The sequence below is a fragment of the Cyclopterus lumpus genome, chromosome 21, assembly GCF_009769545.1.
Source record: "Cyclopterus lumpus isolate fCycLum1 chromosome 21, fCycLum1.pri, whole genome shotgun sequence".
Taxonomy (NCBI): Eukaryota; Metazoa; Chordata; class Actinopteri; order Perciformes; family Cyclopteridae; genus Cyclopterus; species Cyclopterus lumpus.
The window spans coordinates 10818329-10838051 of NC_046986.1; the positions used below are offsets into that span (position 1 = coordinate 10818329).

At 39.3% G+C, this 19723-nt stretch overlaps 1 protein-coding gene across 1 annotated transcript in view; it reads right to left on the reverse strand.

Annotated features, from left to right (window-relative positions):
- Nucleotides 1-794: 794 nt before the first annotated feature.
- Nucleotides 795-19723, reverse strand: part of rapgef4 (Rap guanine nucleotide exchange factor (GEF) 4) — a 32575-nt gene continuing 13646 nt past the window's right edge. Inside the window, exons 5-31 of the mRNA XM_034561347.1 lie at nucleotides 16803-16875; nucleotides 13399-13463; nucleotides 12244-12294; nucleotides 12024-12130; nucleotides 11642-11763; nucleotides 11362-11545; nucleotides 11195-11279; nucleotides 10734-10794; nucleotides 10505-10581; nucleotides 10246-10392; nucleotides 8886-9001; nucleotides 7469-7554; nucleotides 7028-7106; nucleotides 6771-6921; nucleotides 6111-6199; nucleotides 5902-5932; nucleotides 5744-5822; nucleotides 4994-5140; nucleotides 3488-3585; nucleotides 3007-3132; nucleotides 2668-2846; nucleotides 2480-2570; nucleotides 2355-2405; nucleotides 2093-2180; nucleotides 1914-1978; nucleotides 1774-1828; nucleotides 795-1581 (exon numbers count right to left, since the gene is read on the reverse strand). Coding sequence (XP_034417238.1) covers nucleotides 1454-1581; nucleotides 1774-1828; nucleotides 1914-1978; nucleotides 2093-2180; nucleotides 2355-2405; nucleotides 2480-2570; nucleotides 2668-2846; nucleotides 3007-3132; nucleotides 3488-3585; nucleotides 4994-5140; nucleotides 5744-5822; nucleotides 5902-5932; nucleotides 6111-6199; nucleotides 6771-6921; nucleotides 7028-7106; nucleotides 7469-7554; nucleotides 8886-9001; nucleotides 10246-10392; nucleotides 10505-10581; nucleotides 10734-10794; nucleotides 11195-11279; nucleotides 11362-11545; nucleotides 11642-11763; nucleotides 12024-12130; nucleotides 12244-12294; nucleotides 13399-13463; nucleotides 16803-16875 — 2631 coding nt within the window. The 3' untranslated portion in view covers nucleotides 795-1453. The remainder of the gene's footprint in view (nucleotides 1582-1773; nucleotides 1829-1913; nucleotides 1979-2092; nucleotides 2181-2354; nucleotides 2406-2479; nucleotides 2571-2667; nucleotides 2847-3006; nucleotides 3133-3487; nucleotides 3586-4993; nucleotides 5141-5743; nucleotides 5823-5901; nucleotides 5933-6110; nucleotides 6200-6770; nucleotides 6922-7027; nucleotides 7107-7468; nucleotides 7555-8885; nucleotides 9002-10245; nucleotides 10393-10504; nucleotides 10582-10733; nucleotides 10795-11194; nucleotides 11280-11361; nucleotides 11546-11641; nucleotides 11764-12023; nucleotides 12131-12243; nucleotides 12295-13398; nucleotides 13464-16802; nucleotides 16876-19723) is intronic.

Consider the following 19723-nt stretch of genomic DNA (forward strand, 5'->3'; position numbering starts at 1 on the left):
TGATACTAGAGTACTACATTCAAGTACAAACTTGAGGTGATTGCAGTTTACATAATTATTTCCATCCCGTACTATTTTATTTTTCACCTCAACAACATTTTAGAAGCGAATACTCTTCACTTTTTCCACTTTTTGCTTTATTTATTTGACAATATCAATTACTAATCACTTTGCAGTTTCAGGTTATTAATACAAAAAAAGAAATCAACTAATACATCATGATGTATTGTTATTATTAATTAAGCCAGTAGTTGCAGCTGAAACATTTTACAGTAATTTATATATTAATGCATCAATAATTAGAATCCTGTAATATAATATGAATTATTCTGAAACGGGCCATCCTGTTTTACATCCAGTACTTTTACTGTTGGTACTATGCATGCTAAAACTTTTGTTCTTTTTTAGATTTAGAATGGATGACTTTATTATTGTAACAGCCAGAGTATCACACAGTGTTACTGTTCTTGACCTAAGCAACAGATCAGAATACTTCTTCCACCACTGCATTTTAATAATACATACATTATCTTATTATTATTGTGTCATAGTTAGTCATAATGTTGTACAAGACTGCTTCGACGGTCACTTCGATTTTAATAAATATTATTCAGCTCCTTCAGAGCTGAGTCCAGAAGATTATGATACTGACTTCTGATTGGGGGTTCTTACCTTCTATTGCTCCACATATTGTGCTCCTCTTCAATCCTCAGATGACAACATCTGAATGAAACTGTCCTCCTTATCAGTCTAAGACGTTAAGCAACCAGCAACATCATACTCCATTATACTGATTCACAACACATAATCTATTTTATTGTATGGGGAATCAAATTGCAAACTACAAAAGTTATTTTAACATGCCATAATTTTTAACAATGTATTAATGAAATGGCAATACAGCGCACAAATACATCTAAAATATTTAATACATTCACCACACAAAAGGCTTTCAGACATTTACTGTATCTCAAAGAGAAATGTGCTGACACGAATAAAAAGGCAAATAATCATAATAACTCTTTGCATGCAGTATACAACACATACGATTCTCACAAACTTAAATACGTATAAATATTGTTTGATACAAAAGATACGAAATAACTGAATATCAGGAATATCAAGACTTTGCATTTTTAAAAGCTTCAGAGTCACACAGTGTTTACGTCTGATGAATGAGATCCTCTCAAAAGCTTGTTAATTCCCTCAATTGTCGCTCTTGTTTGACTTGCAGCGCTGTGATATGAGAGGTTCTTCACCCACCAACAATTACTATTGTTAAAGTATCACAAATTACTGTAATAAAGGCCTTAACAAGTCAGGCATCTGAAACAATATCCCATTATCTGACACCTCATGTGACTGCCTGTGTTGGAGTAAATGCATCCAAATGCAAGCGCATAGCATTTAGTGAAGCAGCATCAGAGTGTAACATTTCTGTCCCTGAGTGGTTTCAAGACCTGCGGGGCTCAAGTCCGTGAGAGAGCTGAGTTAGCGTCCTTTGATTGTCGATCACCTTGAGCTGACGTACGTAAGTCCGAACTTCTGGGTGGTTCTTGCTGGCCAGAGGTGAATCTGGGGCTGATTAAATTGGAAAGAGTCAAAATTGTCAAAATTGTCAAATTAATTATTAAATGAAATAATTAATGTAATTTCCTCAAAGATTAACAGGGAACTGAAGTACAATTTAAATACATTATTTGTAATCAAACCATTTGATATTTGCTCCCAATTTCCATCACTCTGAAATAAACCTTTTGGATGCACACTCACTGAATGGTTGGCTCCGACAGTATCTCACTATTTTCAACGTGTTAGCAATCATCCGCTGAAAAACAAAGAGCTATAATCAGCAACAGATATTAGCAATTAACTGTATAGCTAAAAAATAATCTGAACTTTCAGGGCCTCACCATTTTCTCAAAATTGACCAAATAGTCAATAAACGTCTTGTTGCCCTCATGAGTGAATGTTATGTCTGTAAAAGATCAATTGTTTAGATGGTTAAAGCTGTTGAAGAAGATATTCAACAATATTGTGTCAAAATGATGTTACATTGAAAATAAATGGTCATCAAATCAACGACTCTGACCTTTGATCAGCAGCGGCATGAAGGGAATGATGGGAGGTTCCAGCTTGGCAACTGTCAGTCGGTACGCCCGGTGGTTCCTGGACGGGTCCTGTGGAAACAATCACACTGTTCTGAGATCTGCCGTCACCGTGTTAAACAGATCCATCACACTGCAGCCCGAGGATGATGCTTGTGAACCCTTGACCAGCTGACGGTGCAAGAAATGCTGGACAACTCAAAGATGGAGACGCTTCGAAGTACAAAAGGTGTCGTTTCAACTTACCATCAAGTTTTCAAATTCCCCGTAAAACCTCTTGAATTTGCTGGGAAGTTTCTGTGAAAACAGATGTCACCGAAGGTTAACTTGCAGGTAGGATAAGAATAACTTTGCAACAGCCAGGTACCCACCTCCCAGGTCTGACTCAATCTGCACACCGCTGGGTTACTTAGTCCCATAATGATAGCAAAGAAGGCGTTCAGGTTCCTGTACTCCTTGCAGCTTTGTCAGAAAACATGGAAAGGTATCCGTTAGAGTAGTGAATAAACAAAACTGCAGGCTGAGTCAAAGAAAAGCAGAATAAACACGGTCCACTTACTGAGCAGCAATCTTGATGAATTTCTTGAGAAGCTGCACCCTCTTGCTGAACTGAGAACACAGACACATCTCTGTGATCACCCAAAACTGAATTTCATTAAACCTCCTCAGGAACAGGTCCAGGTTCACGGTGGTTTTCTTGAAGTTTTGCCTCCCCAATGTGTGGTAGATGAGTTCAAGCTGTTGGACACCAAAGAAAAACAGTTATTGTGAACGAAATAGGGGATCAACTGAAATAATTAAAACAAATGAACTTTAATTCATGCTGTAACATTAAAGCAGGTGTACTAGTAATGAATCAGTTCTGCTCATGTCACCAGATCTCATATCACAGTCGTACCTCATGTACACAGTGAAAAAGCTCCCAGTCATAGGAAGTCATGTGGAACGCCACATCTTTGGAGCTCATTAACTCAAAACTGGCCAACAGCCCCGTAGAGGAACCCTCCTGCTCGGGTAAAGGGGTCTAGAGGAACAAGAAAAAAAGATGTCTTTTATATTTGATAATCTTGTACTGTTTCTTATTTTGAATGCAGCTAAGAATAACGGAGGGATAGGTCTTCTTAATATACATAAATATACAAATGACATTAAAATGTTAAAAAAGACACAATGATTGCTTACACGTAATAAAAACATTCATATATAAAAAATAAATCTACACATTTACTGGGTTACTTAAAAGCAAGATGGATTCTAAAAGCATGTACAAAGAATGATACAAGTTTGTTTTGAGCAAAATAAAGATTAGTTGTGCATAGGGTTTCAGTCTGCCTCTTTTACATGATGAGAATGTGCTGTGTAATTAGAGATTAACCCACCAAAGAATCCAACTGATCCCTCCGGCAGGCAAACAGCCGTCCATTTATGCTCAGAGTGGAAAACACTGAGACATCATTGGGCTTAAAGACGACTTTCTCTGTAGAACAAACAACAAAACACAAAAGGGTTTTAAACAATTTGATTTTGTGATTGTTATTTTATGGAGATTGTCAGTTTTATCTAATAATATATCCTTCAAAAGACCAAGAGGATCACCCCCAAATCATGTAAAAAGCTCAGACTCTCTCCTGCCATTATTGGCATTGCTAAAATGGGGATCTGTCACTTCACTTTCCCTTTGCTGCAGATTGAAACACCTCAATAACTATTTGATGGATAACTTAATATTGTACAACCATTCATGGTTCTCAGAGGATGACTCCTTTCAGACTTGGGTGATTCTATGACTTTTTCTATAACGCCAACATGAGGTCAACTTTACTGTTTCTGTTGATTGAAATGGCTCAACAACTATTTGATGGATTACCATACAAATTGGGTACAACCATTCATGTAACTTTGGTGATCCCCTAACTTTATAGCACCATCAAAATGTCAAAATGTTCTACTTTTTAGTGTCCATTCGTTCAATAATTCGCAAAACTATGACACACCGTTAGCCTCAGCTTTGTGTTGAGGGCTAATCACCAAATGTTAGCATGCTAACACACTAAACTAAGATGTTGAACACGTAAACATTATACCTGCTCCACACATCGGCTTAACAACAAGTTATTATTGTTTAGCCGTTAGCATTTAGCTCAAAGTGCAGCCTCACAGAGCCGCTAGTATTTCTGTAGAGAACTTATTCATATATCTTTGTCTGGAACAAAGTGGAGATAGTTGTGAAGTCTTAGACCTTCACACTGAGAGATGTCGACGGTGTTGGACAACATACCATTACAATTGTATTACAATCTGTAATACAAGTGCTCTCTCGTGCTACATTGTATGTGAATGCAAGAACCTTGATTTTTACTCTTGCAAAGCTTTGGTTAGAGATATAACATATGAGCTGTATGATAATGAGCTCCAAGTAAAAGAGCAGCTACCGTTCTGCATCCGTTTACTTAAGATAAGATAAGATATTACTTTATTCATTCCCAGGGGGAAATTTAGTGAAGCAGCAGCAAACATGTTTACATATATACAATAGCCTACAATAAAATAAATAAGCAGGCCTTCAATATAGAGAATGCAAGGTTAAGTGCGGACAAGTAAGACTGCATTAGAGTGTTCTGGCAGAGACAATGGAATATCACAACAGTAAGGAGCAGACACTAAGTCCAACCCACAGCCTCATACTGAATGTCATGACAAAAACTGAGCCCAAGCTGCTTTAAAGGCCATTATTCAGCACCCACTGTAGCAACCATCACAGTCTGGAAAAGGCATCTATTTTTTCACTAAATCAACTGGGGGTTCATTAGTACGTCACCCTGCTCGGGCTGTCCCTTGTGCCACCTTTAAACATTTGATTAACATGTAGCTGCCGCCGCTCTCACCTCCTGCCGAACTGAGGTTGACCAGCAGCAGGTCCTCCGCTGACCCCAGCTTGTCGGCCACAGCACCGATGACCTCCCTGACTGAGGCGGCCACAGGGACACGAATCGTTGTGTAGGTGTGGTCACAGCAGTAGACTTTGAGCAGAACTGGAGGCGTGAATCAGAGAAAAATATGCGACTGTCAGCAAAAAGGAAAGAAGGAGGGGTAAAGCAGGGCTGGCAAGATGGAGGCAGTCGGATTAGAGCAATAGTTCCAAAGCTGCGTGAGATGATTCACAACCATCTATATACAATTCATCTAATCTTTGCTTTTCTTGTGAAATCTTTGCTTTTCTTGTGAAATCCTGGCTTGATTTACCAAAGTGAAGCAACACAAATTGCTTTATTTTAAGAGGTTAGGATTCAAAATGTTGAAGCTTCCTTTGTCCAGAATGTCAATGTAAACTGAAATTGATTAAGCATAAATGCAACATGATGTGTATGCTGGCAAAAGAGGTAGAAAAATACAAATGACTAATTTCATCTTACTAAATAAGATCCTCATTAACAAGTGGTCATGTGTTTTTACATGGTAAGCAGGTAAATGGCAGGTATCAAACAAACAAGTGTAAGAGTCTAATTAAGACCTGATGAGGTTAACACATTGCTGAATAAAAGGTTCAAATAGTGGAATCAACAGTGTACTGATATGATCCTCACATTTTGCATCACACATTGAGCTAAGCATGTGGAGCCACATTCGTTACTCACTTTCATCATTACTCTTGATGGGCTGACGTTTCTGGAGCTTCTCATCTCCCATACTAAACTGCCGCAGTAGGACTTTGTGCTGTAAAGTTGAACAGGTTCAGTTACCAAGACATTTTTGCACATTAACTTTAATTTGAAAAGAACAGTCAGTGTCATACCTTTTTATGTGAGACTCTGGCATCTTCAGTGCTAGAACATTAAACAATAAGCAACTATTAAAGTTACTGTTTTGCACATATTTGTCCATCTACCAATAAAACCTGCCCATTGCTTTTTAATTATGTGTACAAACAGTAGGACCACGCTGGTTACAAAACGATAAATGCACATGGCCAGCTTCAGGATCAAGATTCATCCATTCACTTACTTTGGCTTTACACTTCTCTCTAATTCTGTGAGTTGATCCCTGAGGGCCGGAACTGCTTTGGCATCATTAGATACTGCCATGAGAAACTCCTGCAAAAGACAACAAAAATAAAAAGAAACATTTAGTAAACAAAAACATATTAATACTAAGTAACATCTGGAGTTATATCATAGACACAAATCAAAGAACAAACATGTACATGCAGGCACTATTCATACCCAGGCCAAGTATGTATCATCAGGACAAGTATAAACCATGTTGTAAACATTTATTAAGACTCATACATTTGTTTTATAACATGGTCACCAAGGGAGAATGCTCTACTCTGATTGGTTGGCAGGTGTCCGCTTATGACTGGACATCTCAGATGCAGGTATTTGCTTGCTTTTTGGGCATAATTTCCTACTTGACCTCCCTAAATGCATATGTAGGTACTATTTACATGACTGTTATTGCACGGTTGTTGTTTTTTGTGTGTTTTGTATTCTTCTGACTTAAATTGTTAAATGTTGGTCTACAACATCACAGAAAGACAGAATCAAATGAAAACACTGACTTTGCATTTGAATATTAAATCACATTATTATTATTGTTAGCAAGCTGCACTTAGAGCAGTAGTTATAACAGTGGATACATTGTTAACTGTATCTATATGCTGACCTCTAGGAAGGCCCCAGAGACGTCCTCCTCCTGCAGGTGATCTCCATGTACAGCAGCCCACTGCATCACCAGGCGGATCACCCTGCGCTTGTTAATAAGTGTGTAGTCCAGCTTTTCCTGTTCAGAGCCCTGCAGAGCCTGGGCATGGTAGGTGCACGGCAGTTAAAGATCAAAACAGTGTAAGTAGAGTAGGAAGGGGTTTTTACAGGTCAGTTTCACATTTTACGACATTAGGTAGCACCGTGCTGAAAGGATATTGGGCCATCAACACCGGACAAAGTTGACTGTTTGGGATGAAGACACAGTGCGTGAGCACAAAGTCCTCTAAGGCCGAGTCTGTTACAACAGGAAAAGAAGGTTATGTCAGACACCTGTGTTAGAGCAGATCAAAGGGCCTCCAGAGCCACCATGCCTTGATCCTGCATGGCGCTGTCTCTGTCACATCTGCAGGCAAATGAAGACCATATGTATCCACACTAGCGAGAGTAATTAGATCAGCTCTGTGACGAGTGGCTAATTATAGATGACAACTAACAGGTCAGTGCAGAGCAACAGGTAGAGGACAGAGGAGATAAACTCTAAGGCAGAGAGAATATACGGCACAAAGGAAAACCCTTCACAGTAAATGATCATCATACGGATAGATTGTATTCGATGGCTCTAATCTGACGTGCTGAAAGTTGCATGCCGAGTAGTACCTGACTCTGTGAATTGAGAATCCAATCGCATCATTTCGAGGAGGTGCTCTAAAATCTTCTCCGGGGTCCCCGACATTACCTTGTATCTGGAGCAAAAACACACCCTTTACTAATCAAGAAACACTGGCTCTAAATGATCTGTGACACCTCTGTGGCCCTCAGACTGATTTGTCTTACTTGAACGTGTGTCTGTGATTGCTTCATTTGATAACAATCCTATTAACAATCACAGGGTTCTTGGCCCGGTTGAAGATTAAGGGCGGTCTGCGCTTAGAGCTGTCAGAAAAGCCAACATAAAAATGTAGGGGCATCTTGTCAGTGAAGGAGAATCGACGCAATCCAGCCTCAGTTGTTTTCATTATCACAAGAGGGAGTTGCACAAGACATGTTGTGTTTTCCTCATAGTCTTGACACTCTCATGTGTGAGGAGCCGAGTTGATTAGAGGGCAACCACAAACAAGTAATTGTGACTTGCCAGGCCTTCTTTTTCCCCAAGGAGCGAGGGCCATCATTACCATTAATGTGTCCCTCTATATTACAGCCACAGTGGTGCAGTGACAGATGCTTCTAGTAAGATAACTCTTGTTGGCTGCAGTGCACATGATTGCTCTGTGCCTGTGCTTCAGACATGGCCAGGAAGCCTTTGCATCTGCTGTCACACTAACTGATAGTCAGTATTCACAAGGTGCTTTCAATGTGTTTAAGGATAAAGATTTAAAAGATTAATCTCTTCAGCAGGAACCAATGGGCTCGGAGCTGAGAGAAACAGAAAGTATGGGGAAGACAGAAATGTTTGAGAAAAAGTGTTTTTGTATTGATAGTAATAATCTCGAAGAATTTCATTAAATACATGTCTGTTAAGTCACTTGCGAATGAGGTAATGGAATGGTGGTTAAACTGGTTTGCATTGTCCATCCCTCTGCAGAGTTTGGTCCAGCAGAGAGGCGGAGCTAACGCAACAGACAACATACTAACTCAACATACTAACTCAATATACTAACACACCTGCAATAACAGCTTATTGCCAATGGTGCTACCACAAAGAGAATAAAAGAGAAACAAGATCTTCAAATTGTAACTTCAAGTGAGATTTGTTGACGGAAAACAAAGAAAGAAAAATGATAGGTAACACCAGACCTTAAATCAAGTCATATATAACTTTGACATTACATCAGACTGCAAAGATATCTCAAAATATCCCGATTGACTCAATATAAAAAAGGGAGGATGTGCTAAATCATCATCAACATTTTTAAAAGCACATTTCACTGTTGACTGTAACAAAGTGTAACATATTGTAATTATAGTCAACTTCAGTTTACTATGTCCTGCTGTCTGACTGAATAGATACTATAAAAGGTCAACTAGAACTGCATTTGAGCTTCTAACCGGTGCACTGGATTGTGGGTACATTTACTTGTCATGGGAGGACGAGGCTCCGTGGCTGGAGGTTTGACCGCTGCTGAGACTCTTCTCTAACACCAGAACATCCTGGCCGTGCTCCTTCAGACGCACCGTGTTGGCCTCCACATCCTTCACACAAATACACACATACACACACAGCGCATACACGTAAGTTATGCATTTTAATACACCGAGTGAGCAGGAAGCTGTCCGAGCTGACAGTTAAACAGCTATAATAATGTTAACAACACGCTGGAAGGTTGTGTGCATGTCATTCTATCTGCGCTTATTTCTTTTTTCGGGAATGAGAGGTGTCCCTTCCAACACGAGCACGTCATAAACCAAACACAATGTTGACACCATCATCTCAACATTACAGAGAGGTGTGACTCCTCTCTGCTCTCTGCATCCGAGCCAGCCGTCATGTTCCCTGCTGCAGAAAGTGCCATGACATTTGTCTTTGGTCACCGAGCAGTGGATTAGTCAGCTTGTTCGGCACACAGTCAGCACACAACCACGCTAACAGCAGCAGGCAGGAGGCTTAAACAGAGTGCATGACAACGCAATAAAGTCGAGAGCCTGGTGTGGTGAAAGTTACCTCATAAGAAATGTGAATGTATTTCAAGTAGAAACGTATTTTGTTTAAACTATTTATTATTTATCTAAGACACTGAATTACTTCTCAGTGTTATATTACGTATTTTACCCCTGATGAGGTAGAAGGTTCAAGTTTCCAAAGATAACTAGCTTACATTTTGGGGAATGGTGTATAAAATAATCAACAAGACACTTGTAATATTTTTATTTGGTGGAATGGTGCAACCATAAAAATAAAGAGTCTTGGTTTTAAATATTTCACTCAGTGTAAACATCATATTAGCTTCAATGAAGAGCCAACAGGAATGTTGTTTTTAACCTTTAGCTACTTAAGGGGAAACTGTCTTTTGCTGAGTGTTAAGCAGAAAGTGTTTACATATTCAATCCATTTAAATGGATATATCTTTATACAGTTCATTGTTACTAGATTTGTACTTTCTTACCTGCTGGTGCATCATATTCATTGACATCCAGGTGCAGACTCTCAAATCTCTGCTGCTCTTTTTCAGCCAGAAGAGTAAATTATCTCTCTCTCTAAGATTAAAGTTTTGCGTCCACGGCTAATTAACCCCAACGCTGCCTTTTATCTCTAGCTTGAAGTAACACAAGTCATTACCAACATAATTAATATGTAGCTGACTAATGGGTGCAGACGGCTGGAGTACTACCTCAAAGGATACATGAAATATTTTATGGCTGCAGTGCTGAGGTTTTGCCAACAGAGGGCAATATAACTATTTTAAATATTTCATGTAAAAGCATCGAAAGAAACTCACCCTCAAAATCCTGTTGAAGTCTTCCTTGTCAACTGTCAGGAAGTGACAGTGGTCCTCTCTCAGGACGATTGAGGCAGCGCGGGGGGCATCATTGACAAGAGCGAGCTTTCCAAAGTCGTCTCCCTCATGAAGAGTGCAAACAACACCCTGCGACACACACCGATCCGTTACTCACCAATGAATTAATGCCGTGGTCGGAGCAACATAATCATTTTATAGATTTAGGAAATAATGTGATCTCATCTGGAGAAATACCTACTTTTCCATAGATAACAACATTGACTGAGCCCTTCAAAATAATGTACCATGATGTGCCCTCCTCGCCCTGATTGAACACTGAGAGAGAAAAGAAACAAAGAACAGCATTGGTAGTCTGGTATTCCCTATGTTGGATTCATTCTGATTCTTCTGTTAAATTAAATTGTTTGGTATCTGATTTTTGGAAAAGATCATTACCGTCATATTACTTATTCCACCACATTACTTACACACTGTTCCTGCCTTGGCATGAGACTCAAAGACCAGCACTCCTGCCAGTTCTCTCCTTACCTGCAGACAGATTTATAGCTCAGCAGGATCAATATGAACAGAAATGAAGTTTACTTAGTGAAACATGGAGCAACCAGAAAGAGTACAACCATGCAAAGTGTTATTCTCCCGCCAGTTAAAATGTGATGTGTGTTTCTAGCAGTTCTCACCCAATTTTGAGTGAAACCCAGCAGCAATGCAAATTAATGATTTTACTTGCGGAACAGAAATCAAAATATGTGATGATTAGTATTGAAATACATACAATAAGTGCAGGGGGTGTGCAGTTTGCATGCTTGCATCATGTCATTCACTCTGCTCTTAAATGTAACACGAGTATGAGAAGTTGAAGACAGAAGCAATCTTAATGCCTGCACAGTGACAACATGACTCATATTGTCACATAAGACAGATAACTCACAGTGGTGGACAGGTGAGACAGGGCCTTTATATGGAGCAGCTCTTCATAGATGATCTCTAAATCGTCTGCTGTTCTTTCAGACGGACTGCAAAACAGGAAGTGTTTAAAGAAAAGCACAACAACATTTGTTTTAAATTGCTTCAGAGAACATTGTTTTATAGTCGTACTGTTTCCTCAGAATCATCCTCATGTGGGCATCAGGTCCAATCTGCGAGAGGAGGAGCAAGGTGTCCTGCAGCTCCTCTTGGCTCTCCTTCCTCTCCTCCTCGCCCGGTAAAGGAGCATCCTCCTGCTCGTCATCCAGGAAGCGGTAGAAAAGGTACTTGTCCTGGAAGCTCAGCTCCTGGTCCACTGCGTCACAACAACACAGACACAGACAGCAGGGCTCGAATTAATTTAATAATCACTGCTTTGTGCGGCAGACTCAGAACTCACCCAGAGTCTCACCATGGTTGAGAACACCTTCTTCCAGCAGCACCTGCCACATGCCCACAGCCTGAATACGAGAGTGGATGCATGCGCTCTGCTGTATTTGCCAGTCAACCAACTCTGTCCCCACGCAACACTGTCTATAGAAACGACAGAAACGGTCTGTATAAGATCTTATACAAGGCTGAGCAGTATATGTTGTGTCTGTTTTTACTATTTGAACTGACCTGTTCTTGTTTGTTTTAGTTTTTTTTCTGTTGTTTTACTAAACTGTTAACAGGGTGTTGCCAAAAAGGAGCCTGTATGTTCAGCCAGAAATGTTGTGTTGATTTTGGCACTCCACTGTGGACAAAAGCTATAGTGTTTTCATAAATATTAAAGAATTAAGATGCCCTCTAACCTGTAGGTCTTCAAATGGTACTTCCTGTCTCTGATCATGTGAGGCGCCCTGGAGAGGATGGCGTTACGGAGAATCTTCCCCGCCAGCAGTATCTTCTCAGAAGGGACCTGCACAGTCAAACTCAAGTTAAATCTAAGCACAGTAGAGTCCTACTGACTACCTGCCATATAAACAGGTAATGACCAGTCCCTACATACAGAAGGATGATTGTATTTACTACCTGAGAAATGCATTTAAGGTGGGATTTGGCTGGACTTTCAATGAATGACTTCTGCAAAAAAAAAAAAGAAAAAAAAAAAAAAAAGGAAACAAAATATAAGAAAAATTGAAATAAAACACATCATGCATGACAATAAGACTAGGGTTCAGCCTCACAGTAATTGGGTGAAATTAAAGGTTTGTTGTTGTAGGAAACACAAATGCAGTAATTGGCAATCAAATACATCACGGGAAACAACAGCATGTCTGACAAGTCAAGTGCTTTTCCTCTCACGACGGGCCACAGGATGTCTTCCTCTGTGCTACCGTATGACTCACAGTTGACACATTAGCTGTCAAATGTAATTGAACTTATGTCTTTCTATATTGATTCTCAGTTAAAATAATAGTCTGTTGTCAGAATGTTGACTGCTGTCTTCAATTGCTTAACTGGGACACAGATAATGTCAGTTACTGTATGGGAATGTGTTTTGTTCCCCACTGGGGCCATGGGGTGGGCTGTGGGGCTTTGACATTTAAAGTGCATTCTGCATGCTTCAGAGAGCAGCTCAACTCGTGCATTTGTGTGAAGGCTTTTAAGTTCATTATTTATTTACAAGTAAGATTTGTCCACAAAGAAGCTGGGCTTTCGTAAGCATTATTCATACACAGTATGTTTAAGTAAATCAAATCAGTTTGTTTGTTACATAAAAGGAATACAAGCTTTACATAACAGTACAACTCTTGTGGCCGTGTTGTGACTAAACTCTATGGAGGACTAAAGCACAGGGGATCATAAATCTGCTACGCTATCAACGCAGGAAACGACAACAGGAGAAAGGTGGGACAGGAACTGTTACGGATGGAGACACAAACTCCAGTCATCTAATCTTGTTTATATTTAGACCAACTTTAAACAAACTTCACATTCCGCGCTGTTTTCCATCCTCTCTCGGAGAGCCAAGTAACGGTAAAGCGTGCCGTTATGTCAGGAAAAAAAGAAGCACAGAACGAGGTATAGTCGAGCTGTTCACGTACAGTGACACTCTGCGAGACAGGAACAAGGCCAATGAACCAGCATTGTCTCACCCTCTCATTTTCTCTCTCTCTCTCTCTCTTTCATAACTTGTGGTAACAATAAATCAGATACATAATTCATGTGTGTAAGGAAAAATACCTTATTCTGATGTTTGGAGACAGAAACAATTGAGTTGTTGCTTATGTTCTCTTTGTCCGGCATTCCTGTCGGGGAAAAACAGAGCGTGTATATTTACAAGAACAACAACATACTGTTTGAATAAACATATTTAGTATGACTTTAAAACAATGAAATAGATGCAACATATCATAAAGAACATGACGTTTCTGGTTTACAACAACATATCATAAAGAACATGACGTTTCTGGTTTAAATGTCAAGAACAACAACATACTGTTTGAATAAACATATTTAGTATGACTTTAAAACAATGAAATAGATGCAACATATCATAAAGAACATGACGTTTCTGGTTTAAATGTCAAGTCAGCTCATCCTATTTCATTTTGTTCCACTTTTAATCAAACAAACAAATATGACATTTCTGTCAACATTATGAAGTTAAAAAAAATAGACCGATAAATTGTGGCAAATGTAATCTAATTTCTATCTCCATTCAATGACTATATTATTTCATTTTCAATTATTGATCTGGCATTATAAATAATTTAGGCTTCCATGTGCGCTTACCTTTGGGAGACAATTGACATTTCCTAACAAATCAATAGTCAAAATTCTTTCTAATTTACATTTCCCCTTGAATAAACAAGCTAGTAGACTTTATTATTCTGGTGGCGACTGTACATGGGCAGCAAAATCATGTAAGAAAAAATTCAAAACAATCACATCAATGAGGAAATGAGACAGTTCTGCAGAGAGTTTATGGGGTCTGGTTATTTCTCAGTGTTTGGAGCTTTAAGCGTGTACAGTTCCCCTCCAGGACAAAGAGCATAATCAGTCAGAGCTGCTCAGTCACAACTGTATCTGCAGGGGGAAACTCAGCTATTCTTAGACATGCTTCTCAGACTGCTGTAAAACAAAATCAGATAAAAAATACAAACAGTCCCCAGAAAGTGGAACATAGCTAGGAGTGTAATATTGTGCATCTTGGCTATGAACATCCAGGAAACTCAAGCATCTGTCTGACTTTTTTCATAATGCTCTGTGTAATACCTGGCTACTTTAAATTCGTTGTTACTTTGTTGCCTTCATGTTGCGTCACATGTGTTAGTGTTTAGACCACCAAACCACCGGGCTAACAATGTGCAGGAAAAATGATAATGGATACGTTAAGAAAAATACAATCTGTGATAAAAATGTAAAAAGAAAATGGGTCCATTGCTCTCACTTCCAGATTGATTTTAGTACAAGAACCAACACAGTCTCAGATAAAAATGAAGGTTTTGAATGTTAACTGAAGCTGGTAACGGTTGATTACGTCAGAAACATTTGTGAGAACTAGAGTAAAACAGAACGTAAAAAGTTCACTTACAGTAACAAAGCACAATCATTCCTCAACCTTCACGATAGTTTTAGTTGCCTAATTTGAACCAAAGTACTCATTTGATTCACAATTATACTGGTTATGTTAGAAAGCAATGACGCATTTGCCTTTTTAGGACTTCTTGCATTTCTTTGTGATAAAGAGGATTTTTGCCAGCTTCAGTAGAATATAGATAATAGTTTCAAATGTAGAATTAATATATACGTTAAACCTGCATAAACTAATCTTTTGGCCACTAGTGGGCAGTTGGAAAAAGTTGCAAACACAGCATTATCACATCATCACTTTTTAAGTCCTTTCTTGTGAGCTAAGAGTGAGCATATCTACTAGTTATGAAGGAACATTATCATTATTCCTCCTGATGAATGTAAGTCTAATATTCTCTTTAAGCTTCATTTTTGCTGAGGGAAATATCTGGCTCCACTTTCTTCACCAAGGAGACTAATTATATCTGTTTGCTACTGAAGGTTATGACATTGTTTTCACATTATTATTTAATACAGTATTATTTGAAATATATTGTCCATAGCCACTTCAAAGGGGTAATATTTTTATACTCTTGGACTGCATTTCTATTTATAAGCTGCGGGTCTAAACATAATCTGTGTCGGTTTATTGTTTTGTTTTTCTAGAAGTTAACACAGCTGTCCATCATTTTATTTCTGACGCTGCCATACTGGTCCAAGTGATATCAGGCAACTCATTCAAGTGTCATACCAATTCATCACAAGGGAGCGATGAATCCAATAGTAAATATAAAATACAAATATAAAATTGAATTTGTTGGTAAAAGGTCAGATTCAGTTTGTCAGAGTTCAGAGGGACGCTTTTTTGTTTTATTGAACATTAAGGGCACGATTAGTGTGCTTTAAAAGGTGCTCAGGCATAGAGTGGTACTGAATGCATGACTGAATAAAACAATGCTGACTTTAAAAGCGCCATGTGCTGTAGAAGCACAGCGGTGTAACTAACTATTTAAAAATATGTTTAATTCATTCACTACTACAGTAACAGAACCACTACGCTGCTGTGGATGTACTGTACAAGAAAGTGCATCAGCCTCCAGCTGCTTGATGCTTGTGCGGTTTCTGTCTTGGTGTATTCATGCATAGAGTACATACTGTAGATCTCCTAAGTATTGTACTGTATACTGCAAAGATGACCACAGCTCGGCTCTTACAGTGTTGCTGCACAGCACGAAACAGATGAATACTAAAGCAAACACATCCACTTTTAAAAGCAGCCTGTGAGGCCGTAGTAGTCAATCAAATCCTCTTTGATTTCAACATAAACCAGGCAAACATTTTCTTTAAAATGATGCATCATTTACGAACTCTTTCAAAAGATATGTTACAGCATACAGTAAACAAGCTGCCAGTAAGCCGACAAACCTCCTGGATTTTCTCACTGCCGTTCGTCATTTTTATGGTACATGACTTTTGAAGTTAAGTGCTCTGTTTGAGCAAAGTGAAGTAAATATTGAGTTAACTTGAAACAGAAAAGCATAAATACAAGTATAAGCCTTTATCACATTGCAATAGGAGGAAGGAGGGACATATTGAAGTTAGGCATACAAACATAATAGTACAAAATAAGATCATATATATTAGAAGTAAAATTGTCAGATCTCATTATACAACAAAGTTACTTCTGGGAATAGTACATATAAAGTGACAGTTATTTCATAACTACGATTTAGTTTTTTCTTCTCCTTATCTGTACCTTGAGTAACTAATATGAAAGTAAACCAAATGCACTGCTCTACCTGTCTCTGATGATGCATCACTGTGAACATCTTACTAAACCGCGCGCACCGACTGCAACATTTGAGCAATTTGAATATTTTGAAGTCAAATGTTGTTATGAAGATCCCAATCAAATTTAATTAAAAGTTCATATAATGCTTTCAAATCTCCCACAGCCTGCACTGTGTGAACTTTAATACAACAGCTAACTAACATTGTAACAAATGCATAAATAAAATGTGTGATTGCTGAGCCTAAACCACTCAACAACCACTCACAACAGTAATACTCACTGTCACCGCTACAACCACTTTCCATCACACCGTATGGTGGGGCGAGCAGTCCAGCCATGCACTGATGATATTTCTATGAAAATAAAGAAAATACAAGAACAAATCAGTCATATAGTTGACAATATTTTTTTTCTATTTCACAGAAATGTGTGAAACAGTGGTAATATGCCTGCAGCACATTGTGTATTTGTTAAAGAAAACGTTGTCCTTATGTCTCATCCGTTTATCACCATGGACAATGGCGGACGGTGGCTTACTCAACAGCTGACATTCACAGCTGGGGCTTCGGGGGGAAAAAAAATACATTTTGATCTGAGATCTTACATTTTTGTATCAAACCGCTCACACACAGCTCTAAAGAGCAGGATTATCATCAGTGGAGACTTAATCATAAACATAATCAAATCCTTTAATGTTGTGCAAGTTGAAACTTAAACTTACATGAAAATCTGACCTCTGCATTTAATCCATCTCAACCATTTAGGAACTGCTGTAAAGCCTCAGGAGCAACTTTGGGTTCAGTATCTCACTTAAGGACAGTAGGAGCGGGGGAAAGAACCGCAACGGGAACACACACTCAACCCACTGAGCTCCAGCCGCCCAGAGAGAGTCACACAGCAAACAGAGCATAACGATAACAACTGTACATGCCTTGTACCATCACGGTGCCCTGCAGCATTACATGTTATGTAATAAACATCATACTGCATGCATGCACTCTTGTAAATGTGTTTTTCGTGACACTGTTGTACAAAGAGGCCGATCCAACCAGAACCAATGAGTCTTAACAATATATAGCCTTATACACTATTATTAATGGCCCTTTTGCAGATAATTTGGTGTTTATCATTACGATATATTGGCTAACAAAATATCATGAAATCTTTGGATTTAGCTAAACAGAGGTTGTTTAATTATTATTATCTAATGGGGCTTTCTATTCTGCCTTGGGTGCCTTTTGAAGGTACTCAACCCTGCTTCTTTTAAAGAAACATGTTATCATGTAAAAGCATCCCCACTACATTTAGTATCTACTCTAATAGATCAGTGCTGATTCTTAAAATGTTATTTTCAATCGGATTTTTAAACAATTCGTCAAGTAGACTGATCAAGATTAAAGATGAATTTGCGGCGAAAGAAAAACATATTATGTCCCGAAGCAACTACGTTCTGAGTCGATCAAAAGCTGATTGAGGACCACTTAGTTCTATCTAACTCGGTATCATCTGGTCAGAGGAGAACGAAAGCTAGAACCACAGAGCCCTTTTGTTCCTGCATGTGTAATGTACTCTCAGAGGTCATGTTTTAAATTCAATTCTGCCCCCTGAAGTCAGCTAATCACTTTAGCAACCCTCCAGGGGCACACAGCTTTTCCCCTCAATTAAGAAGCAGTTTAGAATCACTCAGTGACCTCCGTCTTTAAAACATGTATCTGACTTGCTGCTCATTAATGCACTAAAAGATACAGATTGTACACTCAGATTATTAAAATGTGCCTTTTGTGAAAGATTATTTGTACACACGCAAACAACAGATTTACATATTCAAAGAGTCACCTCGACAAGTATCTGTGTATCTTTGTTGACAATTAAAGGATTTAGGATTAGGGAGGAGTACTTAAATGGCGCATCACATGAACAAATTAACTCAACCCCTCAGAGCCAATAAAGCCCGGTTCCCTGAGGGGTTGAATCCAGAGAATACGCAGAGTGGGGTGTGGTTTCAGAGGAGGCTTAGGACCATTGTCAGGTGTGTAAAAAGCACTCAATTTATATTCTCTTAGTATTGATGTCTGACTCTATAACACACTGCATTTGATTATTTTACATTCTCCAGTTTAACATTTAGTCACAGACTTTCATTTTGTAGATGCGTATTCCATTTAAGAGGAAATCATTAGACAATTCATCAGCAACTATTTTGATGATCGATTCATTATTTAAGTAAGTCTTACTGGCTTTACCGGAAAGGAGTGTTTCCCCAGACCATTATGGACCAAATGTTTAGTCAATGAATTGAGAAAATAATCAGAAGATTAACAAATTAATCTGAATAATTAATTAACTAGTCACGGATTGGCCATAACAGACACCATGTTCGAGCATAGGGCGGTTCATACGAGTACTTGGTACCAGAACACCCAAGGCCAAAGTTCTATGATCGACTTTGTGGTCATATCATCACACGATCTGCGGCCGTTTGACTTGGACACTCGGGTGAAGAGAGGAGCGGAGCTGTCGACTGATCACCTGGTGGTTAGTTGGATCAGATGGCGAGGAGGCTGCCGGACAGACCTGGTAAACCCAAGCGTGTGGTGACGGTGAACTGGGATCATCTGGCTCAACTCCCACTTTCGAAAAGAATTTCTTGTGCATCCCCGGGAGAGGCTGGGGACATGGAATCGAAGTGGGCCATGTTCAAAGCCTCCATTGTGGAAGCGGCTGCTAGGAGCTGGCCCAGGGGTCTCTGGAAACAACAGACAGGTACCGGTTGACCCAGAAGGGCTGAAGCTGTGGCAGGGCAAAAACCCTGATTGTGGGAGAAGTTTGGGAAGACCATTGAGAAGGACTTTCAGTGGGCCTCAAGGAAGTTCTGGCAAACCGTGAGACAACTCAGAAAGGGAAAGCAGGGTGTGTCTCAGGCTGTGTTCAGTAAGGGAAGATAACAGAGGACCCGGACTGGGGACATTGTCGAGCGGTAGAAAAAACTCTTTTAGGAACTCCTGAACAAGACCAACACATCTTCCTTGGAGGAGGCAGAGTTTGAAGACTCCGGGGAAGACGGCGGAGGTCGTTGAGGTACTCAACAGTGAATGAGATTCACCCTGAGATGCTGAAGGCTCTGAAGATTGTTGAGCTGTCTTGGCTGAACCGTCTCTTCAGTGTCGCCTGTGGAGTGGGGACCGGAGAGTGTGCTCCATT